The 23,830-nt window shown below is 45.8% G+C and overlaps 2 protein-coding genes across 15 annotated transcripts in view; one reads left to right on the plus strand and one right to left on the minus strand.

The window, feature by feature from the left end:
• Positions 1-4,666: 4,666 nt before the first annotated feature.
• On the minus strand, positions 4,667-12,783 carry LOC108920243 (uncharacterized). The gene is made up of 4 exons (XM_018728860.2): positions 12,417-12,783; positions 8,604-10,691; positions 7,180-7,485; positions 4,667-6,299 (listed from the first exon to the last, which is right to left on the minus strand). The coding sequence occupies exons 2-4, from the start codon at positions 10,675-10,677 to the stop codon at positions 6,034-6,036; spliced, it is 2,646 nt and encodes an 881-aa protein (XP_018584376.2). The 5' UTR covers positions 10,678-10,691; positions 12,417-12,783; the 3' UTR covers positions 4,667-6,033.
• A 4,909-nt stretch (positions 12,784-17,692) lies between these two features.
• mark2a (MAP/microtubule affinity-regulating kinase 2a) overlaps positions 17,693-23,830 on the plus strand; it is a 29,152-nt gene continuing 23,014 nt past the window's right edge. For all 14 annotated transcript variants that reach the window (XM_018728998.2, XM_018729000.2, XM_018729001.2 and 11 more), the window contains exon 1: positions 17,693-18,707. In XM_018728998.2, coding sequence (XP_018584514.2) covers positions 18,657-18,707 — 51 coding nt within the window. In that variant the 5' untranslated portion in view covers positions 17,693-18,656. The remainder of the gene's footprint in view (positions 18,708-23,830) is intronic.

Raw genomic sequence — 23,830 nt, forward strand, 5'->3', positions numbered from 1 at the left:
TTCCCAGTCTTTTTGGTTCACAGCAGGGCTTTCTGGACTCACTTCCTTCCAGTGTGCGCTTTGTTAGTTTTCCTATTTACACTGTTTTCGCTGCAATGCCATCAGACCAGTCTTTTATTTGAACAAGACTTTGAATGAAGAGACAAGAAGCCAAGCAAATAAAGCAGAGTGATCGTGACGCCCGTGATGTCGGAGAATTTGCCAGGGCCGGCTTCAGTTGCCATTGGAGTTCAAACTCCATGAGGAGCTCTGTGTGAGAGAGAACACAAGGGAGGTGATGCAGTGTCTCTTTTTTTAGCACTGGCGCCACGTCAGTGTGCCCCAGGGTACCTGGGACTGTCACTCAAAGGTGTTTCTTATCCATCCAGCTACTGTTCCAGCAGCCTTTTCCCACCTCACACTGGGCCAAGTGGCTCTATTAAGCATCACATCGGGACGTCCGTGTTGCCATGGTGCCAACCTGGATTACAGTTCCTTAGTTTTTGGCCTGGGTGCCTCAAGGAATGTTCAGCACCCTCTTGTGGTGGGGGGGAATGCACCCAATACCCTCAACAGAAGGGGGCCAGAGAAACAGGGGTGTGGAGATTTGAGGTACACAAGGTTCTCAGCTTACCAGTTCTACTGATCTGCAGCAGCGTTGTGAGCTACGCCGGTGGTAGGTGCGACAGCCATCTTCAGTGTCGTCTTTTCATTCTAACAAAGTCCTGATCAGGTTATAATTGAACCTCTGGGGTCTGTTTTGTTCACGATCTGCTCATAGAGTTAATAATTCAGTAACGTCTCCAGATTTCCCATCATGCTCCTCTTCCAGTCAATGCAACAGTTTCCGCATCATCAGATTAAACCGTCATGTACCTGCTTGCTCAATGTGCTTCACGCGCACAGGTCATCCCGGCACCATCCTCACTTGTGGACTGAACTAAAGGCACAGAATGTGTGACTTTTTGGTTTCAGGGGATTATCACAGGTGTTCCATGATGCTGCACCAGACTGCTATATATGTCTCACACCTGCATGATCTGTGCGGTATTTCATAACTCAGAGGTTGCACGGTGGCTCAGGTTGTAGCACTGGTGCCTCACAGCTCCCGAGCTGCGGGTTAAAACATAGGATTGAGTCTGACTCCGTCTATGGATGTTGGACGAGCAGTTGTAGATAATGGATGGATGAATGAAGGAATCCTTAGTCTGAATGCGTCAATTGTGTTGAAACGCTCTTATACATGTATATACAGAGAATTGTATTTATAAATATAAAATTATGAATTTATATTATAATTTATGAGTCTACTATTTCATGTTCTCCATCCTATTCTTCCAGCGCAGCCCAAGTGGTTATTGGTAGCTTTTGGATGGATGTAATTGTGTAAAAGACTAAAGTTTCACCAGTTCCAGCGATTCACTCTATTGTCACCGTCTGCGCAACACCAGTTTCTGAACTATCATCCCCCAGTTGTTAATGTCATACACAAAATGAAAACTGCAGAGTGCATTTCATGTTAAAAAACGTATTTTAATAAACTATTCCGTTGAGGCAGATTTTCACAGAAACTCACTAAATAGGATAGTTCAGACATGAGGCGCTTTCTCCTTTCTTCCTTGTTTCTGCATATTTTTTGTTCAGCAGGTTCAGCCCCGTCACCTAATGCGATTACAAAGTTTCTTCCCGTCGTTTCATCAGCGAAACTCTCGTTACCATTATTTTCCCAGCAGTAAGTGCTGTTTCAAAGATGAGGTTTTGGAGCTCTCTTGCACGGAGCGTCGTCCCCGGGGTCTCGCACACGCAGACACCCCTCCCATCGATTACAGGACGGCGTGACAAAAGAAAACTACGTTTGCATTTATGGCGTACATCTTAACAAAGCTGTACTGATTTGAGATCGACTCCCCCCTCTACAGCCATGGAGCACAGAGCAAAAAACAAGGTAATATGGTGTGAAGGCGCCAAAATCAAAGTAAACGGTAAGCATGCATCAGTCACCCGCCCAGTACCCTCACAACATTTCCACACTGTTACCGCAATGCTGCAGTAACACAGTTACCGGTGTGATACATTGAGAGAAAATGAGGAGAGTCACTTATTATAAGCAAAATGCTTCCTCAAACCCAGTACACATCTGACATGAGAGGTTCCCCGTAAAACAATGGACTGGCAAAAATAACTGGATTGTGTACAAGTGCCCACAGTACAGCAGTTATGAGAACATTGTTACAGCGTTACCCTGGCAGAACTCACACAAACCACAAACACGGTGCCACTGGGAGTCTTTTGGATTTCAATAGGATTGCAGCGCCCCCCCCCCCCCACCCCCGCATCCAGAACAGAGGCCGAATCCTCTTTCTGATCACTTTGAGTCATTTGATCCCTACGGAGTCCATTTGACATTTGGCACAAGAAAAATGGATATCAAAACCAAACACTGAATACATCAATAAATATACACACAAACCCAGAATTTCACAAATGTACAAACCGTAGTAAAAGAAATGTATATACATATATGTACACAAGGAAGTCTACGTTCAATTCCTAACATGTATCACAATGTGTGCGAGAGGGAATGATCGGTTTCACCGTGTTTCAGCGGTCCGTCTTCGGATTTCATGGTTGATCAAATTCAGAAACGGTTTGGAGAACACCGCGCATACCCAGAAAGTAGCCTGGGTGCGTCCACTGACAGTAACACTGTACACTGGCCAAGTGTCACCCGTAATTGGATATTGCTTCATTCCCAGGAAAAAAGATAAAGTATTTTAAATGGAAGCTCTATACTTTGAAATGTTATATAACTGCAAGCCATTTAGGGGTATTGTTATGCAGCAGAAGCGTGGCAAACCGAGGACAATGATATGATACTTAAAGTGAGCTCGATTCCGTGTGCTGCACATTACCAGAAGATATGTGTGGGTGTAACTGTAAGGCCAGGGAAGCGAAGAGGCGGTAAAACATGGTACGGACATGCTTCCTTGAGGTGGCAGGAGTGTTGTGAAGGCAAAGGGGGCCTGAGATGCGTTTAGTGCTTGGATTCCCGGTTGAGCGCTTAGAATAAGAGTGTCGTCACATCACCCACACACACACACACACACACACACACACACACACACACACACACACACACACACACGAGCATCCATACATGCATGTGTGCGCCCACCCACACACATACACCCACACGCATGCATACATTTGCGCAATCTGGCAAAGTTAAATACACCAACATTCGTTCTTTTGACAAATCAAACTGGCATGAAAACAAAACGCACATGAAACACACGCATTTCAGCTGAACGTTATCACATGCGGAAGTACACGTATTAAATATTTGCCAAAGTGAATAAAATTAAACAATAAATAGGATCAACCGATGAGAAGTACACTTTCCCTCATAATACAACCATTTCGTTGGGTGCTACATGATTCCGGAAGATGGAGGTCACACACAAGTTGTTATCCAAGGCATTTCAATTGTTCAGATTTTACTTTTTCCTTGTTTCACACCTACACAATTCCCCACATGTTCTAATCAACTGACAAGCTATTATGGAAAAATAATTGATAAAGATAAAAATTATTACTGAAATTTGGGGCAGTTACACATTATAAGAGAACAGCCGGGTTTACAAAATTTCAAGTTTGGTACAACTGCTGTGGAGGAGAAAAAAAAGAAAAAAAAGACACTTGCTCTTATTAGACCAGAACCATCCAATGTGTAAAAAGTTGCCCTCTCATCTGGATCCCATCAACCAATGAGTGAACAGCAGTCACCCAAATTGTTTTCCAACCAATGAGTGAACATGATAACAGAAACCCATCAACCAATGAGTGAACACATACCATTACCACTAAATTTCAGGGCAGCCAATAGCCAATGGGTTAACAGGAGCTGTACCAGTGCAGGGACAAACTGCCAGTTCATCACAGCACCTTATAGAACAGAGGCTATGCTCTGCAGGTACTTTTAAAAAAAAAAAAAAAATAAATAAATAAAATGAAAAATGAAAGAAAACCAGAAAATAAGTGAAAACTTTCTCAGCAGAACATGACAAAAATACTACAGTTTCACTTAACAGACTACTGAAAGGACCACGTAACTGTAATACGAGCTACGGGGGTATTTCAAAATGGTGGAGAAGCACTGAGAGGCAAATGAAAAGATGCGGGTTGTAAAGAAAACACAAACTGCAGTGTGACAACTTCCATGGAGAGATGGAACACACATCAGCTTCCAACACCAAAAGCCGAAAAGTGCCAGCGAACAGGAGTAACGCGAGTCAAAGCGGTTCACAGTGAACCCAGCTGCACAGCTTGCCCTCTCCCCAAAGATACACATAGTTTACACGGTTAGTATGCATAGTATTATTTCTTTTTTTTTTTTTTTTTTGCAGGGGCACCGCAAAGTTTAAGACATATGGAAAAAGAAGGATGAAAGGGGCGCCAAGAGAAAAGCGAGACGGGAAAAGATGTATAATATTACCAGTCATAAGTGGAAAGTAACTTTCTAGTTTTTTTTTTTTTTTTTTCTTTTTTCAGAAGCGCTTGTCCCATACGGGGTCGCAGGGAACCGGAGCCTACCCGGTAACACAGGGCGTAAGGCCAGATGGGGAGGGGACACACCCAGGACGGGACGCCAGTCCGTCGCAAGGCACCCCAAGCGGGACTCGAACCCCAGACCCACTGGAAAGCAGGACCATGGTCCAACCCACTGTGCCACCGCACCCCCTCTTTATAGTTTTTATCAGTGTAATTTTTCCACCATCCATCTAGCAAAATACATTATTCAAACTAAACAACTATAGTCTACATCCTCCTAGGTGTTTGTCCATCTTTCTTTCCTCTTGCAACACTGGGGGGGGGGGGATGGAGTCTTTATCACACACCACAAAAGGAAATACAAAAAAAATGTAAAAATAACGCATCCTTGCACTCGCGTTCTGCGTACCCCAGTAAATACTCAGAAAGGGATGCTAAGAGGCCGAGAAATAGATGCGTATTTCATCCATATTTTACTGTAGACTTTTTGCGTTTTCAGCAGCACGCAATTTGGTGCTCAATATGTAAAACGCTTTCTCACGCCCACTGGAGCACACCGGTCAAAAATTTTAGGCCAAAAGAGAAGATTTAGCCCAGAGTAATCCGGTTTGGTCCGATCGGAGCCAGGATGCGCACCATTCGGCCCAGTTCAGCCCTGGTGCCCCCCCGTCAATAGGTTTATTGCACTTCCCCTAACAAAATGGGGAGGAGGGTTGGGGGGGGGTTCTATATCACAATAAAGTGCAATAAAAGCAACTTTCGGTAATATAGTAATATAGCATAGTTTACACAGCTATGAAAATTGTGTAATACAGCACAGTGTAGCACTGCGTCGCTTTCAGCCTCAGTTAATTCGCTGCACTTGCAACTGCAGAAATGAGCGCCGTAAGTGTTGGCGGTGCGCGGTGCGGCTGCGTGTGTCCGTACCGCACCGCGTCTCCTTGCACCTGCTGGTCTGAGAAGCAGCAGAAGCACAGTGGGACTAGAGCTATTTGTGTCGTTACAAAAACTTGGCACGTTTGTATAAATAGAAACTGAGGTTCAAGTTTGCTGGTAATCCCCGTGCGGGAGTGCGCCTGTCCTCGTACCCGTCGCTGCCTCTCCATAGCAGGTATGCGGTTCCATGTTCCTTCCACGCAGGAGGTCTGAGCAGAAGGAACATGCACATCAGACCACATCGCTCCCTTTCCATCTCGCTCCCTTTTCCACCTTCCCGTCTCTCTAGGCTTAAGAAACACCATCAGATTAGATGAAACCCATCAAGTCTCTCCTCCTCCCACAAAGTAAATTATACCTTCTCATCTCCTCTTTCTTCTTTCCGCTTCCGCCCCTCTCCCTCATACCTCCCCAACAGCCCAGCTAACGCGTAACATTTTCACAGTGTTTCTGTCACCCCCCACGTCAGCCACGTCCATTCGTGCTCTGCCAGTGCCCTGTGGGGTTGCGCCCCCAGTCCCTATCCTCCTGCCTCCTCCTTCCTCATCCTGCTCCACTTCTTCCATCTCACACCTGAGTCTCCAGGCCGCTGAGTTTGGGTGTGAGGATGCGGGGGGTCACACCGGCGTTGAGGTCTCTCTCGAACTCGAGCAGCTGGCCCATGAAGTTGAGGTTGGGCGAGACCACGGGCCGCCGGCTCCGCACATACTTATATGCGTCCATCATGGTCATGCGGGTGTGCTTCATCAGGTAGGCGATAACGATGGTGGCGGAGCGGGACACTCCTGCCTGGCAGTGGACCAGGACCCCACGTCCACTCTGGTGGGCTTCCTCTGTAGGGGATTGTGGTGGGGGGGCAGTAAATGACTTACTCTTATTTTTACCCAAAGCCACTTCCATTTAGCTGACACTTTCTCCAAAGCAACTTACAATGTTAAGGTACTTACAATTATTTACCCATTTATACAGCTGGGTAATTTTACTGGAGCAATTTAGAGTAAGCATCTTGCTTAAGAGTACTACAACTGCAGGTGAGATTCAAACCTGCAGCCTTTGCGTACAAAGGGACCAGGTTTAACCACTATACTACCAGCTGTTCCTAGAAGCTTTAGAGCAGCTTACAGTTTCACCCTTTCATTCAACTGGACATTTATTTTAGCCCATGTTTATTCTGGGAATTTTAAATCGAGGGTCCAGTCTCTTAGCCATTATATACTTTCTTCTGCCACATCATCACTTTTTCTTCTAAAGATCTACTGCTCAGTGTTTGTGTATCTATTAATATATTTGAAAAAAGGATGCTGTGAAAAGGAAGCTGCTCCTCAACACAGTTCAAACCTGTCAACATCAGAAACCTGGTGCAGCCAAATGCCCAGAGAGGACAAAGACTAATTTTAGCACAGAAGAAAAAAGCAGACAGCAAAAGAGAAAAGAGTGTATGTATATATAGGCAGGAATATGAAGTAAAAATATTTTCTATAATAAATAAAAATGCCATCATCAGCTACATTAATATTACACTATATTAGTGTACGATTACTATAGTTACTATAGTAACTGTTACAAAATCTTTGCAGCGGGGGTGTATCGAGGAGTGTGTGACAAGCAAAGTATTTAAACTGGAGGAAAAAAATATTAATGTGCCATAAACTCACTCTCTCTCACACACACATACACACACACACACACTTACTTCCTCTCCTTTACACTCACCAATGAACTCGAACACCTCTTCGAAATACTGTCGCAGGTTCTGCTTGCTGTTGTCCGTGGCCGGGAGCCGCTTGTAGCGGATGAGACCGGAGTCGAGGTGGTAGAGTGGCAGGTGTGTTGTGACGTTGACCACAAAACCCACGTTGAGACGCAGCAGCAGGTCCAGGTCCTGGGCATCCCTTTCGTTGCCCAGGAAGAGGAAGGGCAAGATGGGGCTTACCACGGCGTTCTCCACGTCCGGAGTCATCAGGCCCTCGTCCGACAGCGATGTGGGAAGCGAGGAAGACAGCGGCAGGGACAAATGGACTGCAGAGATAGGGTTGGAAAGGATGTCACAAATACACATTACTGCTAACAAAGGGAAAGGAATACAACATAGACACTAGAGGAGACAAGGAAGAGAAACACACGTAGCCTGCTCATGCAAACAGTCTGAAACACAGCAGTCAATGTTGTTGTACCCTATTTGCGCCAACGTACATAACCGTAATCCATCCTTTACCACTGCAGCCTGGCGTACCATGGTATACAATAAGTTTCAGCTATACTATTGAGCACAATAGCCATGAAGGGAATCAGAGGAGGGGAAGCAAGAGAATGAAAAGGTATAATCACATCAAGTACAAACAGAATAAAGTACACTTTGCTGCACTGACACAGACTCAGCATCAAGAATCATGGAGAAAGCGATGAAAAGTAAAAAATGAAAAACAATATTAAAAATAATAGAAAATAATTATACAAAAGATAATGAGTGGGGCACCAGGTGGCTTTATGGTTAAGGCTAATGCCTTTGACTGAGAGGACCCAAGTTTGAATCCTATCTCCTCTACCGGGTCCTTGAGCAAAATACTTACCCTGAGTTGGTAGACTAAAAAAAAATACCGTGATGTGTAACGGGATAAATATTTGTAATCAGTTTAAGATTGTTGAGCTGCTAGGGAGAAAAGCACCAGTTGAAGACATAAACGTTAATATCATGTAGATGTTAGTGAAACATATCTCACTGTACAAATCGGTGTGTTCGTGGTTTCAGCTACTGTAAAAAAAGCCTTTGATGTTTCCGACCCTGTTTCCATGGGAAATATATGAATCTGCTTTTTCGTTCCACCTTTTTAATCCCTTGCTGTTATCTCTGTTCTCTTCCTGAGCTCTCTTTTCACAGCCATGCTTATAATGGACGGTCGTGATCTTGAGTTTCCGTTTGCGCGACTCAGAGCAGCACTGACTGTGGTGCGGATGAAGAGTATGTGGGTTGCATTTACCTGAAACTACGGACGAGATTAAATCATAACCACAGGACAATGGTAAAACAGTTAAGAGTCAATACCGGTGACCTCCAAGGTGCCAACTCCTCATTGAGGTGTTAACTGGTGGTGTAATGGATGCTGCTGATGCTCGCCAGGCACCCGTGGGACCCTTACCTTTCATGTTCTCCTCGTTCTGCTCTCTGTTGAGTGAATTCAGGACCAGATGAAGAGAGCGTGCTGACGGGAGGGTCCCCCTCTCCCACGTCTTGGGTTTGGTGAGGGTGGCATGGGCTGAGGAAGGAGGGGAGAAGGAGAGTGGAGAGGATGGAGAAATTGGTCGAGGTGAAAAGGACCGCCGGTGCCCTGTCCCATCATCCAGACTGTTGGTGTCGTCCGTCTCCACGTCGCCCGTTTTCGGCCAAAGTCTCTTCAGCGAGTCCCGGCCTGCATCCCGGCTCGAGCTGGACCCGATGAAATCCAGCACTGCATCCCTGCCCTGCTGGAGCCGGCGGCGGCCAGCGTGGTCAGCCAGCTGCGAGCGGCTGAACTCCAGCAGGTTGCGGCAGTCCAGAATCACTGGACTGGTGCCGTTGCTGCTGCTGTGGTACTGGCTGCTGGGACCCGGCATCGTCCCCATACCCAGGTGGTCCTGTTTCGTTTTGGAGCGCGTCATCTTCTGTGCCAGTTCCTCGGGCCATATGGTACGCACGCTGTAATCGTCGTCTTCATCCAGGAACCTCCCCCGTGCAGGCACCCCCCCGGCCTCGCCCACCCCAGGGGGCTTTGTCCGACGGGGGTTGTAGGTGACCACTATGGGGTCACTGCTGCAGTAGCTGCAAGTGGAGCTCCCCGTCTGGCTAGCCTTTGGGTTGCAGCCGGTGACACAGCTGTGGAGGGCCCGGAGAGGGCCAGAAGTCAGCAAGGGGCCACATGGTAAGCAACCCCCAAGAAGCTTCTTGCGGAAGGCAGCGGGGCTTTCGAACCCGGCACCGTGGCCAGAGCAGGAGGCACAGCGCAGAGGCCCGAGGAGCCCTGCGCGGCAGTCCGACGCCGTGCTGTTGGATGATGAGGTGTTGGTGGTGGATGTGGCAGACAAGCACCCGCCAAGTGTCTTGAGCCCCATGGCCCCGGGCGTGGATATTTCTCCTCTCCCTCCAGCTCCCTTGGAATGGGAGAGGGAGGACGAGGGACTCCCGCCGTCCCCTTGACACTTTTCGCTGCGGCGGACCAGCCTCCAACAGCCACAGCTAAATGGGTGCAGCAAGTCAATGGTGCAGGAGTGGTCTGGGCTGGGGAAGCCACCACCCCGGGAGGAGCTGGGAGATAGAGGAAGGCTGAGGAGGTGATGGGACAGGTGCTGCCTACCTCGAGATGAGTGGGGCTGGCTGCTGAGGGGACGGAGCTGGGGTGGGGCATGGGATGGTAAGGCGGTAATGGCAGCAGGATAGGGGTTGCTGAAGACGGAAGTGTGATGGGCTGCGGTGGCTGAACTGAAGTGGCGGGACAGGCTGTGGGTTGGTGTCCTGCTGGACTGGTGGACCGGTCTCAGTGTGAAGCTGTCCTTATCACCCGCAGGGGACGCGTCCCCAAGATCTTCAGATGGGAATCCGGATGACACAACACCGGGGAGAAGTTTGATGTCTCTCGTTTTCCTGAGACTGTGCCGACCCTCGGTGGGAACGACCCCAGCAACGCTCTCCGCGGTTGGTTTCAAATGATGACCTCTGCCCTGAGCCTTGCTCTGACTCCACGGTGGGTTCTGGAGCTGCTGCACTGCCTCACTTGATCTTCCGAAAGTCCCTCCAGCTCTCCAGTCCTCCTTTCTGAGATCCAAATGTAGGGACAGCTTCTTCTCCTTCCTCCCGGTCAAACTGCCGGTGCACAGCCCTCCCTCCAAACAACTTCCTCCTCCACTGCCCAGAGAGAGTTTAATGTCCAAAGTGTGCCTGTGCTTCTGGCGCCCGGGTCCAAGAGTCAGAGCCCCATCGCCACGACTGTGAGTGTTACGGTTGTCCTCTGCAGGCACCGCCCTCACCTCCCCTGCTCTCCATTGGAAGGCAGGACTGCGCTTGCCTTCCAAACTCTGAGAAAAGGAGGAATGGGGGCGGGGCTGGGTCTGTGACGACGGGGCAGGAGGGTCACCGCGGGCAGGGTGCTGGGGGGTGGGCTGCGGGGAGCCCACACGCAGGGGCAAAGTCTTGGGGCGCTGAATGACCACTATTCGCTCGTCAAGAGGGAGTGGGGGCATCTGGCTTCCAGCGACTGCAATCACAAGATGGAGAGAGAAAAAGCAGTACCTTGTGACCTTTCCCATCCAATAAAAGTGAGCTATATCCACCTGGGAATTTCTAAGATTTACGTCAAATAAAAACAATTACATTTGTCAAGTTTTTGCTGCCTTGTTATCTTATCAGAAGTTTGGAGTATTAATAGTATAATAAGTGGACACCAAACATGATGGGATGGAGCTGCTAGTTGGATGAAGCGTGAATGGTGACCCAGGAGCCGCGCACGTGCACCGAACCACCCCATGTTCTCAGCGCCGGGGCCCCATCCTTTTCCCTCCTTTTTCAGCTTTATCATTACGGCCTGTGAGAGGGCAACTGTGACCCAGTTTTGTCGCGGTGCAAGTCAACATCACTCTGATCACAGCGGCTTGGCGAACAAGCTCCGAGGCCTCCTCCTCTACAGCAGAGCTGGTTCTTTGACGCCGCACCCAGGAACACAAACGCACACAAGTAGAACCAGCTCTGCCGTTCCTCCATAAAGTTCACTCTTTATTTATTTATATGGCTTCTGGATAAAAAAAACGGAAGACCACATAGAGTATAAAAACATCTGAAATTGTGTTCCTGTGTTGCCTAGACAACTGTAACTATACTATATTATACATATAGAAAGAGTATTTATTAGGATCAAGATGCACTGTGATTATCACATCATGTAATGTCACGTTCAGATTACGGTGGTCATGAAGAATTATCATCGCAGTCCAACATACATAATCATTTTCATCTATCGGTGAAATCATTTTTCAAGCATGAAAAAACAAAAAAGCTCCGCGTGGTTACGACTTCAGGAGAATACAGCCAAAATGGCACACAAACTCCACATTACCAACAGTAAATGAGAGCTTTCGGATGCGCGCGTGTCGCACAATGTGCCCCCTGCGAGTGACAGATCATTTATTGCGCGCGTCGAGTGCCCTTTGTTCCAGTAAATCAACAGACGGCAATAAAATAGTTAGAGGTAAAAGAATTAGTAATGCCTGTTTAGAGAAAACAACACAGTCATGATGTTAGTGTGATTGATGGTGTTGTTCTGCTATGGAATTATTATTACTATCGTGGTCAAATTTAAATGTGTTTTTTGTATCCGATTTTGTTCGATACACCGAATTTCACGGGCTGTTTGTAATTAGTCCCGACAGAGTGTCGCGCTGCCCGAGGTCCTGTAAATCCGACGCAGCGCCGCGGACACCGTGAAAATCGGCGAATCGCTGTTACCACCGCGTGTTTTTTTTTTTCCACTCTGATAAATAATAGAGTATGTTTGTGCTGTTCTTAGCCGCAGCCTTGGGGCGATACGGATTACCAGGGATGGGGGGCAGGACGTATCCATTCCTATCGCTATAGTATCAGTCCCTAATAACAATATGGTCCTTTGTATTTTCACGTGCAATCCGAGACAGGTATCATTTCGAGTAGGACGCAACTTCTGGGAAAGAATCACCAAGAATTTACAGTTAAATCAATTAGCTGGTCAAATTTCATATAGGAGGAGGACAGCGAATCGTGTATCATGATCATGAGTAGTATGTCACATCATATTGTGCATGTTAATGTTTATTTGTCCCAAGTCACACACACACCACACAGCAGCAGGGTAATTACTTAGTCATTAATGATTAAGCACGGTGCTTCACACAACAACAGTGAACACACAGAGAAATAAAGAAGAGCGCGAAAACGGCAATGACTGACTCACGTTACGAATGGCCTTTCCGCCGCACCGTCATGTTTAATGTACAGAAATCCCGTCCGTTTCTAAGGCGACGTGCTCGCGCTGCTGCGGAATCCAGACACGCGCGCGCGCGCGCGTACCCTGGCCGTGGGTCCTGCGGCGACTCGAAGGGAGGTTTTTGTCTTTATCTTTATCCGCCACACACGTGTCACGTTAGTCATTAATAGCCTGCTCAGCAATTTGATTAGGTCAGCAGGAAAAAAAAAAACAATAGAAATGCAAAGACAAAAGCTATTACCGAACCCAGGCTGCTTGTAACGTGGACACAGCACACACTTGTGACTTGTGTCAGTGTTTATGGCTGTGTGTAAAAACTCACTGTGTATGTGTGTGTGTGTGTATGTGTGTGTGTGTATGTCTGTGTGTATGGCGGCGTGTGTGTGTTTGTATGCGTGCGTGCGTGCGTGTGTGTGTGTATGCGTGCAGGCGCGTGTGTACGGTACACTGTGTGTGAAAGCAGTGAAGCGGGGGGTCGGGATGGGGGGGGCTCCAAAAAGAGCATGACATCATTCAGCACCAATGAGCACGCGGCCTTTTGATGACGGCGCCTTTGTTTCGTGTCCGGCTCGTGCGCGACCGTTCGCAATTCGCTCCGCCGGCGTGTTAAAGATAGGAGAGATATGAAATGTGCAAGCGGGGCCGGCGGTGTACAAAGATGATTTACAGTAAAATCGTGCCACGAGAGATGCGTTTCAGCGCTTACTGCGCTCTGCGTTTTGTGATACCTCGCATGTTCATCCAGGCTTCAGCTTTTTTCCCTCGTTTTAGTTTATCCGAACATACACGCTTTTCATCAGCCCTACACACACATATCCAGCAATCATCTACCACAAAGCCTCGTCTCATTTTTTTCGTCCCTTTCATGAATGAGTGACGTCATGCCGGGTACCATTAGCTCACATTGTTCGTATACCCCCCCTGTCTATGTGTCCTCCAGTGGAGCAGCACCCATCCATGTCTTCCACAGTAGAGTGTTTCACACACTCTGGGCTATTGCCTTTGTCTCCCTCGAGCCCGCAGCAAACGCCAGATTTTTTAAATCACAAACATTATGTAATTACACTTAACGCATACCCATTACTTATACAGCATAGGTCAACTCTTTTGTCTTTTTTCCTGTGAATAGGTTTTGCCATTTGGTGTTTTGTGTTTCGTCTTTACACAGCATCACGGCTTCGTCATACCTCCTGCACAGCTCGCCTGTCCGCTAATTATAGATATTCCAGTACATCACAGCGACATCATCCAAAGTGACTTACATGTTTACATTTACATTTATTTATTTAGCAAATGCTTTTCTCCAAAGTGACTTCCAACAAACTCTTGTGTAGTGTTAAAAGCCCACACACCTTATTCACCGCGGTGACTTACACTGCTAGATACACTACTTACACTGGGTCACTCATCCATACATCAGTGGAACACACACACACTCTCTCTCTGTCTCACACACGCTATGGGAACCTGAACAGTATGTCTTTTTACTGTGGGAGGAAACCGGAGCACCTGGAGGAAACCCACACAGACACAGGGAGAACATGCAAACTCCACACAGGGAATGAACCCATGTCCTCTTCCACCACCCAGACACTGTGAGACAGCACCGCTACATGTTCTCATACCACTTACAGTAATGCTATTTATGGTGCCTAATGAATGTGTTTTTAAACTGAAATAATTTGTCTTCAATGCTTTTGTAAAGGGTACAACAGCAGGGTGCAAGCCAGGACTTCAGTTTTCTATCTTTGTCACAAATCACATCATTTAAATCATGACCTTGCTGCAGTTTTTGTAGGTCTGGAGACTTCTTTTGCATACGACAACCATGTATGAAAAGTATATTTATTACAATATATTTTGGCTAGTTATTTGGATTTAAAGTAATGGGGAAGCAGGTAGTGTAATGGATACAGCTGCTTATTGTGGTTGAAGGACCCAAGTTCCAACCTCATTTTCTACTGTAGTAGTCCTGAGCATGGTACCCATCCTGAACTACTCCAGCAAAAATTACCCAGCTGTATAAATGAACGAAACATTATAGGCTGTTTTGGAGAAAAATGTCAACTAAATTAATTTAAAAAAAACTCTGCTATACCTTAAGAAATATTTCTACCATGAGTGTGGAGTCTGTTAGAAACTGATGATGCTTTTTGTGACATATAATGGGGAGATAATATTGCTCTGCTGACCAACACATTATGTCAGCAGCTGTCACACTTACGATGCTCAGTGCTGCCAGCACATGTACATGGGTACGAGTGGGACATGCCCTTGGACTACATAGTCCTCGCTGCTGAGCACAAAGAGACAGAGGTACAACGTCCAAGAAGCGGTGGCTTTAGATCCCAACTCAGAGCGAAGGAAAAGAGAAAGCAGAGAAAGGGTGAGAGAGGTCCCCCATGGCAGAGCTGGATGATTCACCACCCATTTGAATACACTGTGTGGCTTCAGGGTCACTGGTGCGTGTAGCACAGTCTGATGATGTAACATGGGCAACTTTAGAATATGTTTGTAAAAAATGTCTACGCTCTAGGAAGATAGCAAATAGACATTGTGGAAATTGTTTTAATAATACGGCTGTCAAATATGAATATAATTGAACATTTTTAAATTTGCTTTCATTTATTTTTTTCAGCTACAATGCCCAGCAAGCCAGGGGGGCGTGGTGGCGCAGTGGAGTTGGACCGGGTCCTGCTCTCTGGTGGGTCTGGGGTTCGAGTCCCGCTTGGGGTGCCTTGCGACGAACTGGCGTCCCGTCCTGGATGTGTCTCCTCCCCCTCCGGCCTTACGCCCTGTGTTGCCGGATTAGGCTCCGGTTCCCCGCGACCCCGTATGGGACAAGTGGTTCAGAAAATGTGTGTGTGTGTGTGTGTGCCCAGCAAGAATCTCAGAAAAAGGCCTTATTGATCACTGACCAGAGGAATTACAGGCCCTCTTAATTTGTGCTAAAGGCCTCCTTTCTGTACACTGGCTTCAAAGAGTTTGGGAAAATCTGGTGACGTGAGCTTATTTCTGTCATTTCTTTGTGTATGCGGCCCTACACTTTGATTTAATCCATCTCTCTGATTTAAATACTCACCAGTTAAATCCCATTTTTATCGACTGCTACTCCTATGCAGGGCATGAGGTAGGGTACACCCTGGATAGGACTCCAGTCCATCACAGAACAATCACACACAAATACACACACATGCATGCAAAAGCAATTTGGAGCCAACAATCCACCTGAAACACATGCCTTTGGACTGTGGGAGGAAACCGGAACACATGAGGAAACTGACACAAAACATGAGGACAACATGTAAACTCCATACGGACACTGAGCTGGATTTAAACCCAAATCCTAACACACAACACAGGAGATGTGAGGCACCAGTGCTACCTTTTGTGCCACCATGCCACCACTCTGCAGCAGAGGACTCAGTTAGTCACACCATTCTAAATGTAGAGTCACCAAGGCAACTGAGCAGCATGTATATGGGATGCAGGTGGACACCTGAGTCCCTCAGGAGTAACCAATGTAAAAAGGGGAGAACATGCAAATTGCCAGGACACCATGCTGGGTTAGATTAAACCCACAACCCTAGAGTGCTGTCATGAGTACAGCTACCTGCTGAGTCACAGTGCTTAAAATCACTTTTCATAAGAATGTTTGCTCTAGAGCAACAGCTGATTAGAAGCTTATAAAATAATGCGGTTTTAAAAAGCAGGTTGCATCATGTTTTCCACAGGGGTCATGTATGGTCTTGCATAGTACATAATATCCGTTGTAAGTCACTTTGGACAAAAGCGTCTGCTAAGCAAATAAATGTATATGTAAATGTAAATGCATCCTTTGTGGTGAGATGGTATCCCCGGTAAAAACGCAGTCACTGAGCAAACCAAACCATGTGGACATAAGAGACAGCTCATATCTCAAGCTAATGATTTGGTCATATATGGAACACCTCTGTGCCAAAAGACAGGAGACAGAAAGAACTGCATGATGAAGATGGCAAGAGCTTCTAGGCAAGACCTGAAGCACATTCCGAGAACACGTTATAAATATACGACTGTGTACTAGGATTTGTGCTATCTTTACTTCCTTCAGTTTATTCATTCAGTGGTAACATTGTATTGTGGTCCATACCTGAATGTTCCCTCTGTAAGAACAGTATACGTTTGATCCAAGGGATGAATTTTCTTCAGATAGAAAAATACAACTTAACCTGTATAATAATTTATATGAATGCTCGACTCCTCTTTGGATTGAGGACTTTTGTACACAATGGCGGTAGATCATTTTTTGTCAGCCTTGGTGCATCAATTTGCTCTTTGCCACTAGGGTCACAACAGTGTGGATTTTATACAGCAAGAGAAAACTTTATTATTTCCTCTGTGTTTATTTGTTTAAAAGTTCGCCAGAGACGGAATCAGGAGTCGCAGCCAAATAAAACAGAATAAGCAGAATATGACACATAGTTAATAACGTTATTGATATTTATAAATCGATTTATTGATAAAAATGCACCCCTTGTTCTGTTGTAAACAGCACTTTTTCATTCTTATAACGTTTTACGCTGGGGACCCGACACTAGCCTGGACTAGGAACTCGTGAGTTACTAATCATGTGTCTTTCTGAATATATTGTCTTGATATTGGATACAATGTTTCACTCTTATGTACTGTCTGTTAGTTGGTGTTACTGTCGATGTGCTTATTGCCTAGTTTGTATTTATAGCTGGAGACACACAAGCAAGACAGCAAGTGTGCGCCTTCCTCCGGTACCACGTACACATACAGGACTATAGACTTGATTCAATGGGAGCGCGCAGGTTTGTCACCGACAGGTAGACCCCCCACCCCACCGGACGGGCAATGGCGGGCAAGGGCCTCTTGGTGGCAGCAAAACCCCGCGCAGGTTGTCAATATGGGCCACAAGTCCGGACTCGCACTTTTGCAGCGATGCGGCACTGTCCGCGGTGAGTGTTTGGTTACCGCTTTTCTGTTATTTGGATACAGCTGTTTTCCTGTCATTGTTACAGTATATGTTTCATCGCATCCCCTACCACGTATATTAACGGTGCCTTTTGTAGGGAGGGTTTTTCCACTCACAGAATGGAAAATCGTTTTTGCGGGACTCTCCCTCTCGGTCCAGAATCGACGGGGCCCCGAATAAAGTCGAATGGTGGCGAAGTTGAATTCCGGAGAGCACACACACCGCCCCCGCCCCCGCCCCCGCCCCCGCCCCCCCAACACCCTCCGCGCAGCCGCCATGTTCCTTCTCGCGCCCGCTTCCGGTGCCTGGAGTCGGCGCGAGCGCGGCTCAGAGTCGCTCACCAGGCGTTGTGAGGGCTGCCGCGAGTCCCCGTCAGACAGCCACGAACCCAGCGCAGAACGGCACGGCAAGACACGACATAGCCCGCTCGAACCGCCTTCCGGGGACATTGACACTTTGACAGTCGGCCACTTCGTCACGATAACAACATACCGCCTCGACGACCTTTTTTTTTTCCGACTGACGTGGTGGGGAAGAGCGAACGACAGTTGGCGGTTCGGCTCCGGGGTTCTGTCCGAATGGAATGGCAGCAGCGGCCAGCACCGCTCATGGCTTTCGGATTATCCCCGACCCCGTAACTCGCACAGTTGTCTCATCCAGCCTTTAGCTTTTTCTTTCCACCGGAGTTCTTCTACCGGAAAGCCACTCCAATATCGACGCAACTGTTTTGTTTTGGGTTTTCTTCCTCCGTCGGAAGGTCGCCCAAGTTCCACCAGGCGGGCCTGGCCTGGTCTGGCCTGAAGCGCGGAGCCTCGAGCTCGAGTGGGACGTACCTGCCGGGTTCGAAGCTCCTTGTCCGGCTGAAGTTATCGCCAACAAGCCGCATACTACTCACTGATCACGAAGTGCCCCCCCCCCATCGTCCCCTACTTGGACACTGACTGATGCAGTCGAATGACAGCTCTTTTTTTGAAGAGCCCTTGAGTATTTGCGTTTTTATTTTCCAGGATTTAGCTCCTTGGAAGCTACTTTCCTGCCCTTTTAAGAAGATGAGTACGGACACGTAGCCGGCTGACGGATCGCTTCTTGGCTGAGCTGTTAATGAGGAACTCAACCTGTTGATCTCCCCGAATCGATGTGTGTCCGAGCCTGAAAAGCTTCGCCACCCTTTCCATCCATCCCCCACTTTTTATTCTATTGTTTTATTTTTATTAGAATTTATTAAAATGTCGACGAGAGCGCCGCTGGTGACGGTCAACGAGCACTCGACAGGCCAGGTGAGAGGCGCTGAGCCCGATCTGCCGTCACTCACTGTCATTGTTAACTCGCTTTTCTGTCACAGACCCTTTTTTTTTGTTTTTCGTCAAGACTACACATACATTACCAGGTTAAACCACCTGGTTTGTTGCAGTGCTGACCGTTGCTATTGTTTGTTTCGAGCCTTTGACCCATTTATACAGCAGGGTTCAGCCAGGCTAAGTCATCACACTGAAGAGTGTAACACTGTGGGGCCTCATTTGGGATTTGGAGCCTACAGCAGCAGGGAGTGGGACTTCAGGTCCATGTCCTTGACCACCTTCCTGCTTGCAGTCCACTTAATTACCAGCAGGTTGGCCAGACAGATGGGAGGCCTAACACTTCTTGCCTCTTAATCTCTCTTATCTCTGTTTCCTCAGGGATGATCTTTCCCACCTTTGCTTTGTACAAAAGTGCAGAATCTTGAAGGTTTTTCACCATAGCAGGGAGGCGTTGCAACAGAGGTTTAATGTTTGCAGCTTTGCAACCGCAGGCCATGGTTTCTTCCCTGCCTGTAGTGCTTATTTTTTTTCTTTGATTTTTAATTTTTCCTATGGCGTTATGAAGATCGATTGAGTTGCATTACTATCCAATTTATACGATTGTCAGAACGGATGAAGAGGCGTTTTTTCCGCTGTATGTCACAGTAGCTATTCAATAATTAGGCAGGGTGTCTGTGAACTTAACATCGAAAGATGGCTATGTAGAGAGATTGATAATACTACAGTCTTTGAGTCTGACTCTTAGCTCCTGTTGCATTGGCATGGTTAGGGTTAGAGCACATACCCTGTGGCCAGGGGGTTACAGGTTTAAATCTGTGACAGCTGTTTTGTTAAGATTCTGCAGGAAAAATTTACGTATTTTTATGTGTGCGTTTTGTGCTCTGGAAGTGTGAGCTGCCTTTTAGAAGTGTGCCGTTCAGAATTAAGAACTATACTTTGTGACGATATCAAATAAAAGTTTAGGGTTTGTGTAACACATTTGGAGTAACATCGGTGCCAATGTTTTTTATTCCTCTGATCAGAATCAGAATGAGTTTTATTGGCCAGGTGTGCTGATGCACACAAGGAATTTTCTGTGGTTCTAGGTGCCTCCAGTATTTACAAACAGGTGATACAGAATTACAGAATAAATATTTACAGAGTATTCAAACACGAGTATAAATACTAAAAAAGTAAATAAGAATTAAATTACCAAAACTGGTTGGATAATGTTGCATTGACAGGAGACCTATAGGGGAGTGTTAACTGTTCGTGAGACTGATGGCCTGAGGGGGAAAAAACTGTTCTTGTATCTGGTCGTTCTGGTGGACAGTGCTCTGTAACGCCTGCCAGAGGGGAGAAGTGTAAAGAGTTTGTGCCCAGGGTGTGTGACATTAGTGATGATTTTGCTCGCCCGCTTCCTCATTCTGGATTTGTACAAGACCTGAAGGGTAGGGTTTATAGTATAAAAATAGGCCAACATTTAGATGTAAAACTAAACTCCATTAACATCTTTTCTTGGACTATACTTCAATCCTTGTTGGAAGGGAACAAGAAGATAGAAAAGAATGTGCCGACAACTGTCTCAGTATCCCTGTGGCACAAACTGTGTGTTCTTTTCCAGTTAAGGACCCTGAGAGCTCTGTCAGCAGAAAACTGCTTTTAATAAAAGCTGTGATTTCACACATTGAAAAAGAGCATGTTATAACTTGTATGTGGGACCACAGGCATAATGTTGAGCTGGACTTCAAGTATTGTGCTGGGTCCCTTTGTTGGGTCTCTTTCCCTGGTGACTGTCTAGCCTGGTTCTACTGAGAGCCTCTTGAGAAGGTCTGAGATAATTTCAGATGAGGCTATGGTCAGTCGTTGTTTAAAGAGGCTAACCTGTGTCTTTAAGAAATCGTTATTGTGTTTCTTGGTATACATTTATTAATTTAGCTGATGCTTTATCCTAAAGCGATTTACAATGTTAAGCTATTTACAATTATTTACCAATTTATACAGCTTGGTAATTTTACTGGAGCAATTTAGGCTAAGTACCCTGCTCAAGGGTATTACAGCTAGAGGTGGGAATCGAATCTGTGACCTTTGGGTTCAAAGGCAGCAGCTCTAACCACTACTCTACTAGTTGTCCCGCCTTAGTTGAGTATAAATTCATAAGTTTAAGAATTTGGAAATTTTACAGAGCAATTCTGGTGTAGTATCCTGCTCTAAAGCACTAACGAGCAGTACTGGAAGCTTTCACCACATTAACTGCCCTGTTATATTTACATTGGATTTATTCATTGTTCATTTATTTGATTCTTTTCTCCAAAATGTCTTAGTGTTAAGGTACCTATAACTATTTACTCATTTACACAGCTGAGCAATTTTAATGGAGCAATTTAGGGTAAGTACCTTACTCAGAGGTAATACACCAAAAGGTGAGATTTGAGCCGCAACCTTTGGATCCAAAGGCAGCAGCTCTAACCACTATGCTATCAGCTGTTAACCAGAAAGTTGTATTTGTGATCACTCTGCTATACATTAATAGATGGTTTAGGTAGCACTTAAACATAGAAAGAGTTAAAGATTCTGAGCTCTGAAGTGATTTTTATGGAATGGTTCTGTGTCATTTGATGGCTCAGCCAAACTTAAGCAATCCTCTGTTGTTAAGTAAGAGAAATGTAAAAGGCCTGTCTCTTTCCACCTTTGCCAATTAAAAGTCTTAACTGTCCTGCTAAAAAGAGTGTTCATTACTCAGCTGACCATGCTGGACTGGCTGTGGTCCACGTCTGGTTGCACACCAACCACATGTCCCACTTGTGTTTCTCACATGTGACAGCCGGAGGGTAGCGTGGTGGAGAAAGAGTTTTGGGCATGTAAACTAAAGGATGTCAGATCTAATCCCAGAGCGGCCCTGCATTCCAGTAAACATTAAGCCCTGTAAATAGATGAAGCATAATGTTTATAAGATGTACAAGTTACTTTGGGTGCAACATTGGAGTATCAGCAGCAATAATAATGATTTTGATGGTAATAAGAACTTGAGATACCAGAACATCAGTTTACTGAACTCCACACCTTGATTGAATTACCTGTTTGTGGAGTCACTGAGCAGATAATCTTAAATGGATAAACCTGCTGGTTGGTAGCTATTTCCTAGTGTGTGAAACATTATGTTTCAGTTGCTGTATCTGTAATCACAAGGAATATCCAAATTTGAGGTTTGAGCAACCTTCACTGCTAGTCTTCTGTGCTGCTCCCACCCTACACCCTACGTGGATTAAATACCCCCAGGGTGTTGCCCAGGGCCACTGGAAGGAGTGTAGAGATGCTCCTTTTTGAAAACCAGAGATTCCAGTTGAACATGGGCAGGGGAGTTCCCTGCACCTCATTCCTGACTACAGAGTTTATGGGGAACTCTGCTGTATAGGAAATGCTGCCGGCATGTGTGTGTGAGTGAGTGGGAGAGTGCGTCCTGTTCTTGCATGAGAGTATTGCCATGTTAATTTCAGTATTTGATTTTGTACACTGCTGAGTATTTGCAGTTTTTTTCTGGGTGCGCACCTATGTATATTTTTCTTGCTTTGGTCATGTCACAGATGCTTTTCAACTTTGGAAGGGAGGTGATCCTTTTTTTTTTTAATTTACTGGAGCAGTTCTGCAAAAGTAACTTTTTAAAAGGTAATACAGCAGGAAGTGAATTCAAATTTGTGACCTCTGAGTCCATAGGCAGCTGTTACCACTATGCCACCTAAAAGGCTTGTACTGAAATTTCTTTACCATTTTTACGGAGCATTCGCACAACAGAAACTGATTCTGTGGCCTTTAAAAGTACGGTTAGAGAAGTAATTTTTGTGCAATGCATTTATGTGGTTTGTGTGCGTAAGAGCATCTTTTTCACTGCTGCTTAAGTTCTGCATTTCCCCTCCCTATCTGCTTTGAATGCAGCTGAGTGAAACACCACTAGTGTGATGTTTTTATTTGTGTGTGTGTGACAGAGAGAAGGAAGTTCCTCTGTTCAGTAAGCTAAAATTCAACATGGTAGTTTGAAACTGTAATCTGTGAATGGCCAAGACCCATTCAGGAGAACTTTTATGCCAGACTCAGTGACAGGATTTGTGGGGGTTACTGCCAGTGGTTCTCATGTCCGCTTGCTGACATTTGGCTGTTATCCTAAATGTCACCTTCTTAATTACAATCATTGGTTTCAGTTTGATCTTGTGTTAGATAGGGGCACTTGTATGAGAGGGGAAGTGTAGGTCTGAGGAGTCAGATCTCGGCAGGCTTAAGGAAAATTTCTGCAGTTTTTCTATTCTTTTATTGACTTTTGTTTTCATTTTCTTTGAAGTGCAGCGGAAGCAGAGGCTGACGAACCTGGGAACGAGGGGTAGGGGGTGGGTGGTTTAGCTGGTGTCTATTTGTGTACAGGCTCCTCCTCATCCTGGTGCAATATTTATATCTATAACTGACCTGCTGTCTTGTGTACCCCCTAGTCAGATTGGGTATTCCATCTATCTGTCCCTCTGTTTATGTTTCTTCCAGCCAGCCTCCCAAAGACATTTTGTTTTCATATTTGTGCTGGACACTTGTGACCTTACATGTAATTCATTATCTGTCTATTTGCAGCAAAATTCATGACTCTTGTGACTTTGAAAAAAATTTTAGTATTACAAAGAGGTAAAAGAGTAGTTAATGTTACCCATATTTAGTAGAAATTAAGACCCATGCATAAAATGCAGTTTTTGACTTAAATGTTTTTTTAAAATTCTTTATGGAGTCCTCTAACTAGTATGTTTTGGTACCACACTAGCTGCTCTCAGTAAAAGTGAAGGGTATGTGGAATGGTTTTCACCCCTGTTCATTTTCAACCACTTGATTTGTGACTTTCTCAGGATTAAATCAAAGTCAGAGATGCAAATTGGTAATTTGGAGAAAAACCTCTGATAATTGTAAAAGTGAATCATTTTTGTGATTGTCAGTTAGTTGGCAAGAAACCAGAGAGCTACATTCAAAAAAACTCCAATCCTTTCCTTGCTCTCTCACTATCAATAACCCAAATTCAGGGATGCATTAATTACATTAATTTATATTTAATTAGCATAGTGGTTTACATTTGTATTTAAAATGTTTTCAACTTA

The sequence above is a fragment of the Scleropages formosus genome, chromosome 21, assembly GCF_900964775.1.
Source record: "Scleropages formosus chromosome 21, fSclFor1.1, whole genome shotgun sequence".
In the NCBI taxonomy this organism is placed as follows: Eukaryota; Metazoa; Chordata; class Actinopteri; order Osteoglossiformes; family Osteoglossidae; genus Scleropages; species Scleropages formosus.

Coding starts and splice junctions, on each gene's coding strand:
- LOC108920243 (XM_018728860.2), bottom strand. CDS start 10,677: ATGCCCCCACTCCCTCTTGACGAGCGAATAGTGGTCATTCAGCGCCCC. Junction 7,486..8,603: donor GAACGAGGAGAACATGAAAG/GTAAGGGTCCCA, acceptor CTATCTCTGCAG/TCCATTTGTCCCTGCCGCTG. Junction 6,300..7,179: donor AGAGGTGTTCGAGTTCATTG/GTGAGTGTAAAG, acceptor AATCCCCTACAG/AGGAAGCCCACCAGAGTGGA.